We start from the raw sequence: 21218 nt of genomic DNA on the forward strand, positions 1-21218 counted from the left end.
TGAAAATTGACCACTGGATTTCATAAAGTCATTGGTGACTTTTAATGAGCAGTTTCAGTGGTGTGGTAGTTGGTATAAGACTGTGATCAGAAAGGGTTCACTAGAGAACTAGAGAGGACAGCAGGTAGAGACAAGGAGTTTTCAAAACTTAGCTTGAAGAGTTTTTGCTTCAAAGGAAAGCAGATAAATAGGATGCTAACTGGAAGTTTGGTTTTAAGCATTCTTTTCTGTTGTTCATAGCATTGAACAAAAATGGCAGCACAAAAAGTGGAAATTTTTTTTTTTCTTTTTTTTTGAGACGGAGTCTTGCTCTGTCGCCTAGACTGGAGTGCAATGGTGCGATCTCCACTCACTGCAGCCTCTCCCTCCCAAGTTCTTCTGCCTCAGCCTCCTGAGTACCTGGGATTACAGGCACCCACCATCATGCCTGGCTAATTTTTGTATTTTTGTAGAGACAGGGTTTCACCATGTTGGGCAGGCTGGTCTTGAACTCCTGATCTCAGGTGATCCACTCACCTCAACCTCCCGAAGTGCTGGGATTACAGACGTGAGCCACTGTGCCTGGCCAAAAATGGAAATTTACTTTCAGTTAAGGTTAATCCCCAGCAGTTAACAGCGGGGCTTGGAGTATGGCCTCAGCTCACCTATTTATTATGTTTGAGGGATCTGCATGTTTTTCACTGTTAGATTTGTTTACAAAGTTATTTTGGTACCTCTGCATATCTTTAAAGAAGAAAGTAGTCCAGAGAGCAGGTTTTTGAAGAAGAAAAACGTCTAAATATAGTTAAGTGTTTATCTCACTAGTCTTTACCTGTCATTATTTAACCTAGTTCTGGTTTTACTCTCATATTTGAATTAACTATTTTTCTTTTTTTGATAATTAAGCACATTTCAAATCCAAATGGATTTATTCCCCTCTTCCCATACAACTTACGAATTCAGACCGTGTTGGAGGAAACGGCTCTTTTGGCTGCTTAAGCTCCCCTTTCTGCTTCCTTGTGTTTTTGTCTACATAACAGCCAATGCTGTTTTTACTTGATAGGTTAAGTTAACATAAATAAAAGGGCAGTCTTAGTATTCCCTCTTGCTTTTCTATTCCTGGCTTTCCTGTATTGCCATCCATGAGAATAAGCTAAGAAGTCTTTTATCTTTAATGTACAATAAGTGGTTTATATGTGAAACGCTGTAATGACTTTTTTCTCCATCAGAAATTATTCTTAGCGTCTTTAGGTGTTCCAACTAACAGCTTCATTTTCAGAAGAATTACCACATGCTATATAGTCCTTAGAATGTATCACTAATTTATATAGTTATTCAATTTCCTCAACAACATTGGGCCATGGTTAATAAAATAGGTTTTAGATAGAAGCTATTTCGAGTTCAAAACTCTACTTATAGGATATGCACATATCCTTTTCTCTCAGAGAGTATTATTGAAGTTCCTCTTAAGCAGAACTTGATGAGGCTTAAAGTTATGAAATACCTTATCTAATCAGAAAGTAGATATTATTACTATTCATATTACCTACTATATATGAAAGATGAAATACTCAACAGGAAAGCTGGAGTTACTAGGCTGAAGTGTTTTGTGCCCAACATTTATTTATTAAAGAGGGAAGTGCTAAGAAATGTTTAAAAGTTAATCTTTCCAATTTCTAGGAGGCTAATTCTTATTGTTAATTTATTTCAGTGCCAAACCAACTGACTTTGATTTCTTAAAAGTTATTGGAAAAGGCAGCTTTGGCAAGGTAAGAGTGTTTTGTGAGGTTTTTATTTGGTTTTTGTTTTTGTTTTTTTTCTAGAGACAGGGTCTCACTCTGTTGTCCAGGCTGGACTGTAGTGGTGCAGTCATAGCACACATGAACTCTTGGGCTCAAGCCATCCTTCTCAGCCTCCTGAGTGGCTGGGACTATACTCATACACCACCACGCCCGGCTAACTTTTTCACTCTTTTGTAGACAGGGCCTTGTTCTCTTGCCCAGGCTGATCTCAAATTTCTTTCCTCAAGTGATCCTCCCACCTTGACCCCGCAAAGTGCTGGGATTACAGATATGAGCTACCATCCCCAGCCTAAAGTGTTTTTATTTTCTCATACAGTAAATAAGTACTTAAGGAATTCATGCTTTATGGGTGGGAGCCACAGGACTTTTTGGCTTGCAGGAAATGGAATTAAGATACTTTCCCCACCCTCAAAATACTAACAGTAATTAGGGAGAAAAGGCATCTACTCAAATTCTATAATAAAATTCACTTATTCAGAAGGTATTTGTTGAGCACCTACTATGTGCCAGGTACCCTTCTGGACCCTGGTTAGAAAATTACAGAATTTCTAACCAGGTAGTGACATGGTTACTACCTTTGTGGTGCTTACAATCTAGGGTTGGGGGAATAGTCAATTAAAAATATTCAGTTGGCTGGGCGCGGTGGCTCAAGCCTGTAATCCCAGCACTTTGGGAGGCCGAGACGGGCGGATCACGAGGTCAGAAGATCGAGACCATCCTGGCTAACACGGTGAAACCCTGTCTCTACTAAAAAATACAAAAAACTAGCCGGGCGTGGTGGCAGTGCCTGTAGTCCCAGCTACTCGGCAGGCTGAGGCAGGAGAATGGCGTGAACCCGGGAGGCGGAGCTTGCAGTGATCTGAGATCGCACCACTGCACTCCAGCCTGGGTGACAGGGCGAGACTCCATCTCAAAAAAAAAAAAAAAATTCAGGCCGGGCGCGGTGGCTCAAGCCTGTAATCCCAGCACTTTGGGAGGCCGAGACGGGCGGATCACGAGGTCAGGAGATCGAGACCATCCTGGCTAACACGGTGAAACCCCGTCTCTACTAAAATATACAAAAAATTAGCCGGGCGAGGTGGCGAGCGCCTGTAGTCCCAGCTACTCGGGAGGCTGAGGCGAGAGAATGGCGTAAACCCGGGAGGCGGAGCTTGCAGTGAGCTGCTGAGATCCGGCCACTGCACTCCAGCCTGGGCGACACAGCGAGACTCCGTCTCAAAAAAAAAAAAAAAAAAAAAAAAAAAAAAAAAAAAATTCAGTCAAGTAAATAAGTACAAATAATAATAGCAGTGCAGGAAATGAAGAATAGGGTGAAATGACAAAGGACAATAGGCAGCTGAGGGAAGATTCCCACTTACATAGCTTTTCAGAAGACATGCTATTTAAGCCAAAGCTGGAAAGACCAAAATGAGCAGCTCTGTAAATAACAGTTTGAGAAGAAAATGAATGTGTAAAGACCCTGCTTATTTTCTTACGGTGTCAGATGAATCATGTAATTTGACAGTATAGCCATACCAAGGAACGATAATCACTTAAGGCCAGGGTTTACAGAAAAGCATCATAGATGAAGTTATCAGAATCATCGAATATATTTAAGTGCTTTTTTGTACTGTACTTCAGTCTTCAGTAAAAATGGAATATGTAAGTGTTTAATCATATTTTGCTGTATTTGTAGCTTTTGGTAACTCCAGTTTGTTTTCTGAGTTTCCTTGAGACTAGCAACTGTGGCTATGCGATTAAACCCATGTATGTTTATTCACTCAGCAAATAATTATCTGCTACATGCTGAGTATTGTGCTAGTATAAGCAATAGAAAGTTAGAAATGAATCCTGCTCTCGAAATCCCCAAAATTCTATTGGAATGCTAGAGATAGTTGTCATTAAGAAAAAAAAATTATCTGTCTTTAAAAACAAAAATCTGTCATTAAAAACAAAAGCATTGTGGCACATACCTGTAATCCCAGCTACTCAGGATCCTGAGGCAGGAAGATCACTTGAGTTCGGGAGTCTAAGACCAGCCTGGGCAACATAGAAAGACCCCATCTCAAAAAAAAAAAAAAAAAAAAGCATTATCTTTTGGAAACTTAATGTTTAGATCTAGAGTCTTAACCAGGATTTGGTTCTTGCATATAATGGGAGGCATAGCATCACAGTTCATTTTTGTCCATGTGGATAACCAGCTGATCCTATATAGTTTATGAAAACTTTTTTCGCCATCTGATGGGCCACCTGATCTCCAGGGGCCACCTTATGTATCCACTATTTATACCTTCACAGACCTGTTTTTAGAATTTTTTTTTTTGGAGACAGAGTATCACTTCGTTGCCCAGCCTGGAGTGCAGAGTGCAATGGTGCTATCTCCGCTCGCTGCAGCCTCTGCCTCCCAGCTTCATGTGATTCTCCTGCCTCAGCCTTCCGAGTAGCTGGGATTTCAGGCACACGCCACCATGTCTGGCTAATTTTTCTATTTTTAGTGGGGACGGGGTTTTACCACATTGGCCAGGCTGGTCTTGAACTCCTGACCTCAAGTGATCTGCCTGACTCAGCCTCCCAAAGTGCTGGGATTAGAGGCATGAGCCATGAGCCCACCCTCTTTTTAGATTTTAAGTTTTGTATTTCTGTTTCTAGATTGCGTTTCTTTTCATTTTCTGTTAATTGGCTTATCTGTTTATCCTGACACCAGTACCACATTGTCGTGACACCTGTAGCTTGATATGCAACAGAATTAAGTCCTCCCTTCTTATTCTTCAAGAGACTATTCTTAGCCCTTTGCATATCAATATAAATTTCAGAATCAGCATGTCAATTTCTGCAAAAATTCTATTTGAATTTGATTGGGATGGCAATGACTCTGTAGATCAATTTGGGAAGAATTATCATCTTTACAATATTGTGTTGTCAAATCCGTGACCGTGCTATATTATTTTGTTAATGTAGCTTATCTTTAATTTTTCTCAATAATATTTTATGGTATTCTGTTTAGGATTTTTGCATATCTCTAATTTAATTAGATTTATTCCTAGGTGGATTTTTTTTTTTTTGGAGACAGAGTTCCGCTCTTGTTGCCCAGGCTGGAGTGCAGTAACACAGTCTCAGCTCGCTGGAACCTCCACCTCCTGGGTTCAAGCCATTTTACTGCTCCCGAATAGTTGGGATTACAGGCGCATGCCACCACGCCCTGCTAATTTTGTATTTTTAGTAGAGACAGGGTTTCTCCATGTTGGTCAGGCTGGTCTGGAACTCCCAACCTCAGGTGATCTGCCCACCTTGGCCTCCCGAAGTGCTGGGATTACAGGCATGAGCCACCGCGCCTGGCCAGGTGTGTTGTTTTTTTTTGCTGTTGAAAATTGGTGTTAATTCTTGAAGCTGAGTATATGCGTTACCTATGACACGTTGGTTCTACTCCCTAGTTACATATCCAACCGAAATGAATATCCACTAGGAAAGGTATATACAGGAATGCTTATAGCATCATTATTCATAAATAATCTATCAGCAAGAGAGTAGATACATTGTACCTACCATTTAATGGAATATTCTGCATAACACAGAAAATATGAGAACTATGCTATATGATACCGTGATGTTAATGAATATTTCATATAATTTAGAGTAAAAGAAGACAGACAACTTTCCATATGATTCTAATTACATGAAATTCAAAAAAGGGCAAAAGTTATCTGTGTTATTTCAAGTTGACATGGTAGTAGTTAGTTACCTTTGAGAAGGAGAAGGGTGAGTCGTGACTGGGATTTAGCAAAAGAGAGGCTTTAGGCTACTGGCAGAGGTTTTTTTTCTTTGAATTGTATACTGGTTATATAGCTGTATTCACTTTGTAACAATTTATTGAGCTGTAGTGATGAGTTTTTCTATATGTATGCTATGTTTAATAAAAAAATTAAAATCTTGCAAAATGATTAGAAACCAACAAAATGCAATAAAACAAAAGAAGGCCAGGTGCGGTGGCTCACGCCTGTTATCCCAGCACTTTGTAAGGCTGAGGCAGGTAGATCGCTTGAGCCCAGGAGTTTGAGACCAGCCTGGATAACATGACGAAACCCCATCTCTACAAAAAATTGAAAAATTAGCCAGGTATGGTGGCACATGCCTGTAGTCCCAACTATTTGGGAGGCTGAGACAGGATGATCACCTGAGCCTTGGGAAGGTCGAGGCTGCAGTGAGTCAAAATTGTACCACTTCAAGATACTCTAGATTTCTTCAGGTTCTTTAAAGCCTCTGCATGCGACCCAGTCCGCTATAGAAATCCATGGCACTTTTTCCTCTGAACTCTTCTGAATTTAAAACCTGTTAAGAAAAATCTCAGTATGAAAGAGTACATTTTGATTACCTAAAAAACATTTCCTTATCCTTGTTAATATAGCCATGAAGTTTATAATAGTATTTTCTACGGTCAGTATTCTCTCCTGAAAGTACAGGAGACTTCAGGATTCAGGGCTGGAGCACATGCGTGCACACACACACAAAGTCCTCAAGCAGTGTAGATTTGGGCACTTAAATTTAGTTTAAAAATCTCAGATATCAACACATTAAGTGACTAAGAAATGGTGCCTGACTACTTGATTTTTAAAACAAAAACATGATCTAGGTCTCTTATGGACTCCTTTTAACAAAATTTAAGAAGTATTGATGTATTGACAAGTGAATTCTTTCTATCAAAATTTGAAATTCTAATAGTGTACACTAATGTTTAACTATAACAGGTTCTTCTTGCAAAACGGAAACTGGATGGAAAATTTTATGCTGTCAAAGTGTTACAGAAAAAAATAGTTCTCAACAGAAAAGAGGTAAAATAAAATAGCTGTTGCTTCTCCCAAGCTCATTTTCTCAATTAAGAGAGTTGTTTTCTAGTGTATAATAAAATTGATCTTTTGCCTTTTTTCCAGCAAAAGCATATTATGGCTGAACGTAATGTGCTCTTGAAAAATGTGAAACATCCATTTTTGGTTGGATTGCATTATTCCTTCCAAACAACTGAAAAGCTTTATTTTGTTCTGGATTTTGTTAATGGAGGAGAGGTGAGTTTTATAATGAGTTTTCTAATATTAATAGTTTAGAAAAATAGCATAAAGTCAAAGTTTTTCTTGTAAGTTTTAGAAGGACAGTATAAAATCAGTAGCTTTTTATAGCAATAATATTCAAGGTACTGGCTGAATACAATGCAGGATGTGGAGAATTGTAACACAGAGCTTTTAAGCATATGGTATGGTTGAAAAGGTTCATAAAAGAACCTTGATATGAAGCTGCTGGCTTCATGGACAGATTTGTCACTAAACTATATAGCAAGAATAACATATTGAAATATTAGAATAAAACGTGATTTGTAATTTAGGCAATTATCTCAACAGTTGCATACAAATATTACTCCAGGTTCTCATTTTCCAAGATGTGCAAATTTAATCAGATGCGATAATGCTCTAATAAGGGGCTCTGTGGTGGTAGCTTGGCTCAGTGGTTTGCACCTTTAGTCTCAGCTGCTAAGGAGACTGAGACAGGAGGATCACTTGAGCCCAGGAGTTTGAGGCTACAGTAAGCTATGATTGCACTGCAGCCTGGGTAACAGAATGAGACCCCATATCTTTAAAAACACACACACACACACACACACACACACACACACACAAAAGGCTTTATGAAAAAGTCTGTTTTGGAAATGTTTCATGTTATATCGTTTCTTGGTGATTCACAGTATGCCTCAGCGTGTTAAAGACTTTGAGAAATTCTGTCTTATACAAAGTCAGGGTATCTTTTTTTCTTTTTTTTTTTTTGAGACAGTCTTGCTCTGTCACCAGGCTGGAGTGCAGTGGTGTGATCACAGCTCACTGCAGCCTCAACCTGCTCAAATCCAGGATATAAGATAAGAGAATTTTTTAAAACCATGCAGTCGGCCGGGCGCGGTGGCTCACGCCTGTAATCCCAGCACTTTGGGAGGCGGAGGCAGGTGGATAATGAGGTCAGGAGATTGAGACCATCCTGGCTAACATGGTGAAAACCTGTCTCTACTAAAAATACAAAATTTAGCAGGGCGTGGTGATGGGCGCCTGTAGTCCCAGCTACTCGGGAGGCTGAGGCAGGAGAATAGCGTGAACCCTGGGAGCAGAACTTGCAGTGAGCCAAGATTGCACCATTGCCCTCCAGCCTGGGTGACAGAGCGAGGCTCTGCCTCAAAAACAAACAAAAACACCATGCAGTCCCCTTTTTTGTTTCAACCAATCTCTTAAGTATTATGCAAAACTCTGATTCAGATGGATATTGAAATACACTTTGGGAAATGCTGCTATTATAATAATTACTTCCATTGAGTATTAGTTAGTATCCACCACTCTGGCTCTTTGTACATATAATTTTACCTTCACAACAACTATAGTAAGACTGACTGAGGCACAGAGAAGCTAGGTAGCTTGTAGAAGTAATGTGGTTAGTATCAGAGGCAGGGATTGAACTCAGGCAGCCTGATTCCAGGATCTAGGCAGCTGACTTCTCAACCCTCACACCTTTCTAATTTGTTTGGTCTTTGACCTGTGAATGTCTTAAAAATCATTTTAACTAATAGGTATTGTCATATCTTTACAAAGGGATCTTTCATCCCCCAATCTCAGAGCAGAAAATCACTGTTTCAAGATTACTGTAGTACATTTAACTGTAGAATAAAGGGAACTATAAGGAAAATTAGTTAATATTCTGCAAAACCAAGATGTCTAGGTCAGACACACCTAGATCATTTTAGGGAAAGATTGTAAAAAGAATGATTATTCACCTTTATACATCTGTGACAAAAGTCCCTTAAGGCCAAGTGTGGTGGCTCAACACCTATAATCCCAGCACTCTAGGAGGCCGAGGTAGGTGGATTGCTGGAGCCCAGGAGTTCAAGACCAGCCTGGGCAACATGGCGAAACCCTGTCTCTACAAAAAAATAACAAAAATTAGCTGGGCATGGTGGCATGCCTCTGTAGTCCTCAGGAGGCTGAAGTGGGAGGATTGTTTGAGCCCAGGTTGTCACGGCTGCAGTGAGCCATGATCACACCACTGCACTCCAGCCTGGGTGACAGAACAAGACACTGTGTTAAAAAAAAAAAAAAAAAAATCCCTTAAAACTCTTCAGTGTGGAGGCAAGATTATGTATCTCTCAGGCATCCTGATTCACTGATGCAGGTGACCCCGTATTGTTTTCACCTTGAAGGTTTTCATTTAATTTTGTGTGTGCCCGAGTGCTGACAGGTAAAGAGAATTTATTAAGGCTTGGCACTTTGCAATTATTTTACATGCATTATGTCAGTAAATCACAACTCCTTCAGGAGACACTATTATGCCCGTTTAATGAAATTCTCTTTCTTATTTATCTATTTATTTATTGAGATGGAGTCTCTCTTCACCAGGCTGGAGTGCAATGGTGCGATCTCAGCTCACTGCAAGCTCCGACGCCCTGGTTCAAGCGATTCTCCTGCCTCAGCCTCCCGAGTAGCTGGGATTACAGGCATGTGCCATGACGCCGAGCTAATTTTTGTATTTTTAGTAGAGACAGGGTTTCGCCATGTTGGCCAGGATGGTGTCGAACTCCTGACCTCATGATCCGCCCACCTCGGTCTCCCAAAGTGCTGGGATTACAGGTGTGAGAGACTATACCTGGCCAAAATTTTCTTATTTATAAATAAGAAAATTGAGGTTCAGAGAGGTTAAATAACAGTCTCAATGTTACAGTGTTCTAATAAGTGTCAGGCCCTGGATTTAACCTAGGTATCTCAACTGCAGAGCCCATTCTTAAGTGCCACCTTGTGTCTTTGAAATGTTCATGAGAAGCATCTAGTGCAGGTGAGATCCCACTGCAAGCTCCCTGCTTTATGTGTGGTTTCTTCGTGCTCTTTTAGGGCTCTGCTTCTGAGACCTTTTTGTACAGTGACTGCTCACTGGCAAAGATTGAAAGAGGTAGGCTTGTCATCTGAAAGATGCAAGATAATGAAAAAAGGAGAATAAAATACAATAGAATGCCAGGGTGGGTGGAGGAGAAGTTGAGTGGGTAATAGGTAAACAAGGGTTAAAGATGAAGAGAAAAGTTAGAGGCAGGAGGAGTGTGGTTTCCATACATTAATACTCTTATTTCCCCCAGTGTTCATACTTAGAAATTTTAACCTTGACATATGAATACTTAGCTTTGTATACTACCTCATATCTTTTTCAGAGCAAAGTAAAATAAAAACAAGTAGGTTTTATGATACTTGGCAGATAAGCAAGCCTCTCTGAGCCTCAGCTTCCTCATTGATTTTCTGCATCAAAGTCATTGGGTAAAGTCCACATAGGAGACATCAACATTAAGGTGGTGGTTAAAATCAACAGAATGGATCAAGTTACCTGGGAAGGGTATTTGGAGAAAAAATAACACTGGACCGAGGGCAGAAGCTGTGTCATCCCTGCATTTTCCGAGGCCAGAAAGGAGCAGAGATGGAATTCACCAAGACTCAAGGAGAGGTTTTTATCTTAGAAGCCAAGGGACCGAGTGGGAACTTCCCCCACGCAGTAACCTTAGTTAAAGGCCAGGTTATAAGAAATAAATTAAAAATTAGGAAGTATAAGAAATGAACTAGGCCGGGCGCGGTGGCACAAGCCTGTAATCCCAGCACTTTGGGAGGCCGAGACGGGCGGATCACGAGGTCAGGAGTTCGAGACCATCCTGGTTAACACGGTGAAACCCCGTCTCTACTAGAAATACAAAAAACTAGCCGGGCGAGGTGGCGGGCGCCTGTAGTCCCAGCTGCTCCAGAGGCTGAGGCAGGAGAATGGCGTAAACCCGGGAGGCGGAGCTTGTAGTGAGCTGAGATCCGGCCACTGTACTCCAGCCTGGGAGACAGAGCCAGACTCCATCTCAAAAAAAAAAAAAAAAAAAAAGAAATGAACTAGAGAGTCCAACTGCTGTTTAGCTGTAGCCAGTTGCTGCTGCTGTGAAGAGTAGGCCTAATGGTCCAGAGCTTATCTTTTTTTAAAAAAAAAACTAAAACCGTGAATTTTTACCCCCAAATTCCCAGTTTTTAATGTTACCAACTAATTCAGAGTTTTTGAAAAACAGTATTTGGCTCAAGTAAATTATATCTATGGAGATACATACTTATATGGTTATATTTGTTCTGCTGGGCACTAGTTTTTAATCTCTGAATAGTGGGTTTTTTTTTTTTCAAATGGAAAACATAGTCCAGAAAGGCTCTGTAAGATAATTACATGGCAATATCAAGATCATTGATCTTCATTGATAATCTCTTCCAGAGCAGTTGCCTGGAAGGGTGAGGACATTATTGCATTGAGTAGTAAATGGGAGATGAGTGACATTAGCAAGGGTAAACAAAGACAACGTGGTTAAAGAGAGAGAATGATTAAGTGGGGAGATGGATGAAGGGGAGTCACAGTTCTGTGCCTTGTTATGTTTTTAGCTCACGTTCAAAGTAACAAAGAACAATTCCTTCCTTGTATTTACCAAATATATTTGTCTAATGCTATGTGTGAATGATCCTAACATTCTGTCTCTCCTACCCCTCAACCAATTTTACAGCTTTTTTTCCACTTACAAAGAGAACGGTCCTTTCCTGAGCACAGAGCTAGGTTTTATGCTGCTGAAATTGCTAGTGCATTGGGTTACTTACACTCCATCAAAATAGTATACAGGTACAATTTTTAAATATACTTGTAAAAATTACATATAACAGTATTTTATTTCGGTTTGTATTCAGTTTTGCTTTTCCTTCCTTTTAATTTGGTAGAGACTTGAAACCAGAAAATATTCTTTTGGATTCAGTAGTAAGTATTCTCTTTTAAAAATCTACTAGTTCTCAATTTTTGTTGTTGCTTTTATGCTTAGTGCAAAAAAAAGTCTCAGAGATTCTGTACTGTGTTATTTTATTTATATAACATTCTCAAAATGACAAAACTGTAGAGGTGGAGAACAGATTAGTGGTTGACAGGGTCCAAGGGGATAGAGAGTGCAAAGATAAAGGGGTAGCATTAGGGAAGTTCCTTTGCAATGAAACAGTTGTGTCTTGATTGTGGTGGTTGTTACATGAATCTATACATCTGTATTGTGTAGAGCTAAGCACACACACATAGCATGCATGTAAAAAGTGAAAACTGAATAAGGTTGACAGTCTGGTTAATAGTATTGTACCGATGACAATTTCCTCTGTATACTATTTTGCAATTTCCTGTGGATCTATAATTATGTGAAAATAAAAGGATTTTAAAAACTGTTAATTTATTGGCTGGGTGTGGTGGCTCACACCTGTAATCCCAGAACTTTGGGAGGCCGAAGTGGGCGGATCACTTGAGGTCAGGAGTTCAAAACCAGCCTGGGCAACATGGTGAAATTAGCCAGGTGGCATGCACCTGTGGTCCCAGCCTCTCGGGAGACTGAGGCATGAGAATTGCTTGAACTCAGGAGGCAGAGGTTGCAGTGAGCCGAGATCGCATCGCTGCACTCCAGCCTGGGCGACAGAGTAAGACTCTGTTTCAAAAAAAAAGAAAAACTTACTGAAAAATTGTCAATTCCTGTTTATGCACTGTTTTATCTTACCGCCCCTGTATTTGTCAGGGACATGTTGTCTTAACAGATTTTGGGCTTTGTAAAGAAGGAATTGCTATTTCTGACACCACTACCACATTTTGTGGGACACCAGAGGTAAGAAATATATCTCATTGTCATTCATATAATCATGTATAAAATGCAAATATGAATTACAGATTGCATATATAAATTTAAAATAAGAAAAGTAGAATAAAAACTGTCATTTCAGCTTCCAGCCAGCTGGAAATATCTGATAATCATGCCTTGATAGTTGGGTATTTTTAACTGTGATTGTTAGATACCGCAAGACCCTTTTGAATAATCCAACAAATATAAATTATGTTTATTTGTTTTTAATGTGAGAAGTTTACCTTAAACTTCTTTACACATTTAATTATATTTCTTTTTTTGTTTTTGTTCTAAAATAAATATTGTAGAAAATTATATTTCTAATCCTTTAAAAATCACAAATTAGTGATGAAAGTGTTCTTTTTGTGAATGTGTTAACATTGAATCACACACTTTAAATGGGTGAATTGTGTGGTATGTGACTATTTTAATAAAGCTGTTTTTCTTTTTAAAAATGAGCTAAAGCAAATATGGCAAAATATTAACACTTGACTATATCTCAGTTGTAGTTTTTCTACATTTGGTTACATTTTCTACATTTTGGTTACAAAAACCAAAAACATTGGTTTTTCTCATTTTTTTGTATGCCTGAAATCTTTTGTAATAAAATTAAGTGTTTACTTACCAGAAGAAAATAAAGCAGTGGATATGGAAAAAAAATCACATATCAGAATTTATTTACCAGACCATCCCATTTTCTAATCATGTTAGCTAGCAAAAAAAGTATCTATTTGTGACAATAATAATAATCCTTACAAATCATGTAAAACCTTTATTATTCATACTTCACACACAGAAACAAGTTTGGTTTATTTTAAACTGTCCAAATTCCAAGGTATTTATAATAATTGTAGGTACCATGTAATATTTCATCTTTATCGTGGAGTACTTGCAAATACAATGTTGAAAATGTGTGAGAAAATGGCTTCTAATTGAGTTCAGAAACTTAACTAAAAGTATCTCTAAGTAACAAGTATTTACCTTGAAATGAGTTTTTCCTTCTTTTTTCTGTCTAACCCTGGCGCTTGTATATATTTATAACCATTCTGTTTTGGTTTATATATGAAGAAACATTTTTTGTTATTGTATATTAATTTCATAGTTAAAGTATTTTGCCATTTCTTTAGATCACATAAAAAAGCTTAAGAGGAAATTACTTTCTTACATGTATTTCATATGGGAAGAGGTAATATATTTTGGAATGTGAATATATGTGTAATATATTTTGTGAATGTGTTAACATTGAATCACACACTTTAAATGGGTGAATTGTGTGGTATGTGACTATTTTAATAAAGCTGTTTTTCTTTTTAAAAATGAGCTAAAGCAAATATGGCAAAATATTAACACTTGACTATATCTCAAATTCGAGTTCACTGTCTTAGATGTGTTGTTGTGATGAGTCTAAATTTCCTGCAAATTAAAATGTAAATAGACATCTACACCTTACACAAGTTTTCTAAATAATATGTTAGAGAATTGCTGTTATAATTCTCAAATGAGAATACAATTCATTCTTTTTTACTGAAAAGAAAAAAAAAGGATTATAATTGCTACATTAACAATTCTTGCTAGGTGCTGTAGCTCATGCCTGTAATCCCAGCACTTTGGGAGACCAAAATGGGCAGATTGTTTGAGCCCAGAAGTTCTAGACCAGCTTGGGCAACATGGCTAAACCCCTGTCTCTATGAAAAATACAAAAAACTAGCCAGGTGTGGTGGTGCATGCCTGTAGTCCCAGCTCCTCGGGAGGCTGAGGTGGGAGTATCACCTGAGCCCAGGAGGTCGAGGCTGCAGTGAGCTGTGATTGTGCCACTGCATTCCAGCTTGGGCAACAGAGTAAGATCCTGTCTCAAAAAAAAAAAAAAAAAATGTATTTAAGAGGAAAACATGAGTAATGACCAAATGAACTTCTAAAATAATCTTTGAAACACTTTCCCCACAAATACCTACTTCACCTATTGAGAATTACAGATTCTACCTTCACTATACTCTTTTATTTATTTTAACTGTCTCACAGTTTCCGAGGAGAAATGCAGAATATGTGTATTTTGAAGTGTCCTACATGACGTTACCTAAGAACCACTGGTGTAGACTGAGAATACCCAACCCACTGGAAATCTAGATAATTTGGTTTTAGTATGATAGCAACAACTAAAATTTGTTAAATTTCTCAATTTTTTTTTTTTTTTTTTGAGACGGAGTCTCGCTCTGTCACCCAGGCTGGAATGCAGTGGCCGGATCTCAGCTCACTGCAAGCTCCGCCTCCCGGGTTCACGCCATTCTCCTGCCTCAGCCTCCCGAGTAGCTGGGACTACAGGCGCCTGCCACCTCGCCCGGCTAGTTTTTTGTATTTTTTAGTAGACACGGGGTTTCACCGTGTTAGCCAGGATGGTCTCGATCTCCTGACCTCGTGATCCACCCGTCTCGGCCTCCCAAAGTGCTGGGATTACAGGCTTGAGCCACCGCGCCCGGCAAATTTCTCAATTATTTATAAATTTTGTCTTGATTTGTTTACCAAGTTGCTCTAATATTTTATTCTTTTCTATAGTACCTTGCACCTGAAGTAATTAGAAAACAGCCCTATGACAATACTGTGGATTGGTGGTGCCTTGGGGCTGTTCTGTATGAAATGCTGTATGGATTGGTATGTATTTCTATATCTCTTTATTCCAGTGTATTCTCATTGATTTGATTGTCTGTCTGTCTCTCTCTCCCACCTTAAGAATCTCATGGACACTTAGATAACACTAACAGAGCAGTAATAGCCTGGTTTAATGAACTCAAAACCACATTAGGAAAAAGTACAAAAAGAGGCTGGGCGTGGTGCCTCACCCTATAATCTGAGCACTGTGAGAGGCAGAGGCGGGCAGATCACTTGAGGCCAGGAGTTTGAGACCAGCGTGGGGAACATGGCGAAATCCCATCTCTACTAAAAATACAAAAAATTATCTGGCTATAGTGGTGCATACTGTAGTCCCAGCTACTTGGGAGGTAGAGGCCCAAGAATCGCTTGAACCCAGGAGGTAGAATTTGCAGTGAGCCAAGATTGTACCAGTGTACTCCAGCCTGGGTGACAGAGGGAGATTCTGTCTCAAAAAAAAAAAAAAAAAAAAAGGACAAAAAAAATCCCTTTTTATTTTGTTACCAGTTTTTTTAAATTAATATAATTGTTTCTCTGTTATAACTATTTCAGATGTTCTCACCCCCCTGGCATTTTTAGAAATAGACACCTGGTTGTAATATTAAAATTATCTGCTTCCATTCAGTTTACTCAAATATTACTCTAATTTTAAGATAATGAACAGAAAGTGATTTTTGCATTTATCAATAAATTACTGTATTTCAGAAGATAAGGTATTTTGGTTTTTGCCTTTTATTTTGTTTAATAGATTTAATTAATACACAGGTGCTCAGCTTTTCCCATCATTGAAGATCACTCTATTCCCATCCCTGAAAACACCATGTCTTAAAATTTTTCTTGAAAAAAAGTGATGTTTATGCAGTCAGTTTGCCCAGTTCTTAGTTAAAGACACGTAGGCTGGCCAGAACTTCTGATTAACAAGAATAAAGTTTTTTCACTACATTGAGTTAATATTATTCCAACCCAAAGCAAACAGTGTAGGCATTTTAGTTAGCTCAAATAGCTTTATAAGAGTACATGTATGTTTTTCTGTAGGCTTTATGACATGTTTAGAACAGTTTCTAGACTCCCTTTGTGGTCCCCTAAGTGTCCAGCAGCCTTGTGCTGGGAACATGTGCAAATCCCTGAAGCTGCTGCTACATGTAGTGCTGATGTTAAATGCCGCTGTCAGCCAAGATCTGAGCTGAGTGTCTGTTTCCTTTTCGTTGAAAACTGTGGAGCTTACAGTTAAATTCAGAACATGAAGTACATTTCAGAGCATTTGTTTTATCTTGCTAGTTTCGAATGATAGATTCCTGTGAAAGCCAACACCATCTCTTCTTTGCCCTTGACTGTGACCTGCATGTCAAAAGATCTAGTTGTCTGGTTATGCTGCTGACTTAGAACATTGGAAAACCACTTTATACCTGATTTCCCTTTAAGCACTGTTTATTTGCCATCTTCATATTTCAGAATCCTTCCAATTTATTTAGAGGACTTTGAAAACATACCATTGCACATAAAATGCAGTTGATGCAAAAGAGGACATTTGAAACATATATTTTATTAATCAAACTTTTACTGATTGTTTTAAAGTGTTTTATTTTGGCCAGCTGCAGTGGCTCATGCCTGTAATCCCAGCACTTTGGGAGGCCAAGGCAGGCAGATCATCTTAGGTCAGGAGCTCAAGACCAGCCTGGCCAACATGGCAAAACCTCATCTCTACTAAAAATACAAAAATTAACCTGGCACAGTGGCGTGCCCTTGTAATCCCAGATACTTGGGAGGCTGAGTCAGGGGAATCACTTGAACCCGGGAGGCGGAGGTTGCAGTGAGTGGTGATCATGCCACTGCATTCCAGCGTGGGCAACAAAGCGAGACTCTGTCTCAAAAAAGACCAAAAAACAAACAAGAAAAAGAGTTATATTTTAAAAGATAAGCTTTTTCTTTCCTACACAAAGGAAAGGAAAAGTGACAAGCCTATAAAAGTCCCTTAACTTTAAAAACTATGTATACTTTATTATTTTTACTTTTTTTTTGAGACAGAGTCTCACTGTGTTGCTCAGGTTGGAGTGCAGTGGAATGATCACGACTCACTGCAACCTTGACTTCCCAGGCTCTGATGCTTCTCCCACCTCAGCCTGCTGAGTAGCTAGGACTACAGGCGTGCACCACCCCGCCTAGCTAATTTATTTATTTATTTATTTGTATTTTTAGTAGAGATAGGGTGTCGCCATGTTGCCCAGGCTGGTCTCAAACTCCTGAGCTCTAGTGATTTGCCCGCCTCAGCCTCCCAAAGTGCTGGGATTTCCAGTGTGAGCCACTGTGCCTGGCCTCACTTTTTATTTTGTAAACTTCTGTATTGTTTAGATTTGTTACAACAAGCATATATTACTTTTCTAATTTTCACAAAAGGAGACTAAAAAGAAAAAAATGTCATTTTAATGTTTTAGGTCAGATTCATCTTATTTTATAAAAATACTAGTAACTAATATTTAAGAGGTTAAAAACAAACCCACAAGGGTAAAATATTAGAGGCCAGTCCTCTGGTGAATAAATTGGGGGTTTTTTTGGGAAAAAAAAATAAACAGTAACATTTTACATGGTAATTCCCTCTATGGAAAAATGTTTCTGGTACTCTGGATACATTAATTCAAAAGGAAGTAGTTTTGTAGGTTACATATTACAACCTTGCAGATAGAACCTGAGTAGCATGATAATCTTCCTTCCTCTTATTCCCAGAGTACAGAAACTTGTACAGCTCATTTTTTTTTCCTCAAAAGTTGTTTGTTTGTTGGTTTGTTTGTTTGTTTTATTTGAGATGGGGTCTCGCTCTGTGACCCAGGCTGGAGTGCAGTGGCACAATCTCAGCTCACTGCATCCTCTACCTCCCAGGTTCAACCAATTCTCGTGCCTCAGTCTCCTGAGTAGATGGGACTACTGGCCTACACCACCATGCCTGGCTGGTTTTTTATATTTTCAGTAGAGACAGGGTTTCACCATGTTACCCAGGCTGGTCTTGAACTCCTGGCCTCAAGTGATCTGCCCATCTCATCCTCCCAAAGTGCTGGGATTACAGGTGTGAGCCACCACGTCTGGCCTTTATTTTTACTTTAAATCTTTATAATTAGATAATTAGCTAATGCTTGTGTTGAAGCCATACCCCAAGTCTTTTGGCTGTCACGGTGGCATTTTTAATTCTGCAGAGTACAGTCATAATATTATCTCTGTCGTAAGTACCTAAGGAACATTATCTACAGGCCTCCATCTCTACTAGAAATTCCTTTGTTTTAGTGAGTTTATTCCCAAGTCTGAAATTAATGTTTGATCTGTCTTGAACTTCCATTTCCAATGATTTTGTCATTATGCGTACGATAAGGTTGGTCATTTTCTCTAAAACAGATACTACTACAAGTTGTATATAATTTAACAGCTGTCTACAAGGTGCTATTGAACAAACTGGCCCTAATTCATTTAGTAAACACTTATTAAGCTCTGTAATGTGTTGGGTTTTAGAATCTCTTCACTTCAGGAAGCCACACTGCAGGTATCTACACGACCTAATACATTTTTTCAACTGACTGCTCCCTCAAGATCAAAGCCATTTTAACCCCATTTTCGCATAATTTGTTTACCACTAAATTTTATTTTGCTTTTTTTTTTTTTCCCAGCCTCCTTTTTATTGCCGAGATGTTGCTGAAATGTATGACAATATCCTTCACAAACCCCTAAGTTTGAGGCCAGGAGTGAGCCTTACAGCCTGGTCCATTCTGGAAGAACTCCTAGAAAAAGACAGGCAAAATCGACTTGGTGCCAAGGAAGACTTTGTATGTAACAGCTTTCCCAGCTCCAGCTTTATTTAAGCTTATTTAAAATTTGGAAATAAAGCTTTATTTTATATGGTATTTAATTGAATGAATACAACATGAGGAGAATAGCAACATGGAAAAAAAGCATACTTGTCCCCATAGTTTTCACCTGTATTTATATAAAACTATATAGTATTTAAAGCATTTTCTCTTGCATGCACTTTTGCCCTGTCCACCACATACACTTTCGCCCCCTGTTATTTACTTGATTTTCATTTATTACAAATTCCCCTTCTCTTCTTTTTAAAAAGTGTTGTGTGGCATATTTTCACTACCTAAACTTTCTTTTGCTGTTTTTATTGCTAAATAATGCTAACATTTTCATGAACTAATAACACAGAGACTAACCAACTAGTAAGCTTTTTGTTGAGGGTTTGGGACTATCTAAACATCTAAATCATTTCCTTTAGCAGGAATTTGTTAAGTTCCTCTTGTCTGCATGAGGTAATGTCTTTTGCCTTGAATGCTAAATCACTTTTTTTTGGAATTTGGTGAGACCTCCTTGAGATAATTAGGGAATCTGCATGTTTGTTTCAAATCAGGGTAATTAAATTTGTAGTGTAGTTACTGGCATTATGTTAGTGTGTCAGTAAATTCACAAAATATTAAGAAATATGAACTTTTGTTTTTGTTTTTGTTTTTTTGAGACGGAGTCTCGCTCTGTCGCCCAGGCTGGAGTGCAGTGGCCGGATCTCAGCTCACTGCAAGCTCCGCCTCCCGGGTTCACGCCATTCTCCTGCCTCAGCCTCCCGAGTAGCTGGGACTACAGGTGCCCGCCACCTCGCCCGGCTAGGTTTTGTATTTTTTTAGTAGAGACGGGGTTTCACCATTTTGGCCAGGATGATCTCGATCTCCTGACCTCGTGATCCACCCGTCTTGGCCTCCCAAAGTGCTGGGATTACAGGCTTGAGCCACCGCGCCCGGCCAGAAATATGAACTTTTAAAATTGCTTTCTCAGATATTCTTGGAGGCTGCTTATCAGTCTTGAACTTGAGCTGTGAATAAAAGACTTTGCTGCTACTGCTCTACGCCCCACTCCCCAGTTCAACTGGTAGCTCTGCCAACAACTTCCTTTCCATTGTTCCAGACAGTCTTGCTAATATTTCACACCTCCTTGTCCCTTGGTCCATTTATTGAATTCATTGATGGAGATTGCAGCTCTAGATGAATCCAACTATCATCTCGTGGGCTGCTGAACAGTGCTAAATAAAGTAACAAACTGGGCATATTGGAAGCACTGTGAACCTCGTCTGTGCTTCCCCACTGTCTGGTAATACTCTTTGTTTCTCTGTGTAGCTTACTCTCCTCCTCTCTGTATTAACTATTTCATACCTTCTCTCCAGACTTCCCAGATTCCCTTTCTTCTTCTTCACTTTTAACAGATGATCTTGCCTTCTATTTTGTAAGGAAAATAGAATCATCAGAGTGGAGCTAACTTAGCTTCCTGCTATCAAATCCACACGCCTATATAAACCTGCAGGATCCTGTCATTTCCTTCCTCCTGTTGTAGTGGAAAAGGTCTGTTTCCACCTGTGCACTAGATCCTGTCCATTTGTAAGGAACCCTGTTCATGCTTGTTTGTTTGTTTTGCACAAATAACTGCTCCCGTTTTTTCTGGTTCCTTCCAGTCAGTAATTAAATGTTATCAAATCTGTTGCTTCTTAAGCCAAAAAAACCCCTCAGTCTTACTCTCCTGAGAAGTATTACTCTATCTTCTTCCCTTCTTAGCCAAACTTGTTGAAAGTTTTCTTTGTTCAGTCTCCCTTTTCCAAGCTCTTTCATTTCTCAGTCTACCACAAAATAGCCAGGAGAATTGCTGGATACTTCTTTTCCTCAACTTACCCCACCCTCAGCAGCATTTAAACTTGGCAACACTCTCTTGTTCCCTAGGCTTCTGCAAGAGCACACATACATCTCATCTCAGGCTTTTCTTTCTGTATTTCTGGACCATTCTCCATTACCTCCCGTGTAAGCTCCTTTTCAAACCTTCAGGTGTTGCGGTGCCCTGTTGTCCTAAACCCTCTTTTCTTCTGTGCTGTCTTCCTGGGCAATCTTAATTGATCCCATGGCTTTAGTTATCTATGTGTTTTCATCTCACACATTTATATCTTTTCTTTACTCTTCAGCCCTCTCTTCTAAACTCTAGACTTACATAGTATCTGCCTGCTCACCACCGCCACTTGGAGTTCTTGAGAGTACCTCAAATGCCGCTATTGTCCCCCGTGCTCCCTTTTGTATTAAAGGACATCACTGTCTATG

At 39.2% G+C, this 21218-nt stretch overlaps 1 protein-coding gene across 10 annotated transcripts in view; it reads left to right on the forward strand.

Moving 5' to 3' along the window:
- Positions 1 to 21218, forward strand: part of LOC117079346 (serine/threonine-protein kinase Sgk3) — a 196272-nt gene that overhangs the window by 162717 nt on the left and 12337 nt on the right. For all 10 annotated transcript variants that reach the window (XM_033203160.1, XM_033203166.1, XM_033203161.1 and 7 more), the window contains 8 exons: positions 1691 to 1748; positions 6503 to 6586; positions 6686 to 6817; positions 11335 to 11447; positions 11543 to 11579; positions 12367 to 12453; positions 15019 to 15114; positions 18762 to 18917. In XM_033203160.1, the coding sequence (XP_033059051.1) occupies positions 1691 to 1748; positions 6503 to 6586; positions 6686 to 6817; positions 11335 to 11447; positions 11543 to 11579; positions 12367 to 12453; positions 15019 to 15114; positions 18762 to 18917 (763 nt within the window). The remainder of the gene's footprint in view (positions 1 to 1690; positions 1749 to 6502; positions 6587 to 6685; positions 6818 to 11334; positions 11448 to 11542; positions 11580 to 12366; positions 12454 to 15018; positions 15115 to 18761; positions 18918 to 21218) is intronic.

Source organism: Trachypithecus francoisi, unplaced genomic scaffold, assembly GCF_009764315.1.
Source record: "Trachypithecus francoisi isolate TF-2019V2 unplaced genomic scaffold, Tfra_2.0 Lachesis_group7, whole genome shotgun sequence".
Classification (NCBI taxonomy): domain Eukaryota; kingdom Metazoa; phylum Chordata; class Mammalia; order Primates; family Cercopithecidae; genus Trachypithecus; species Trachypithecus francoisi.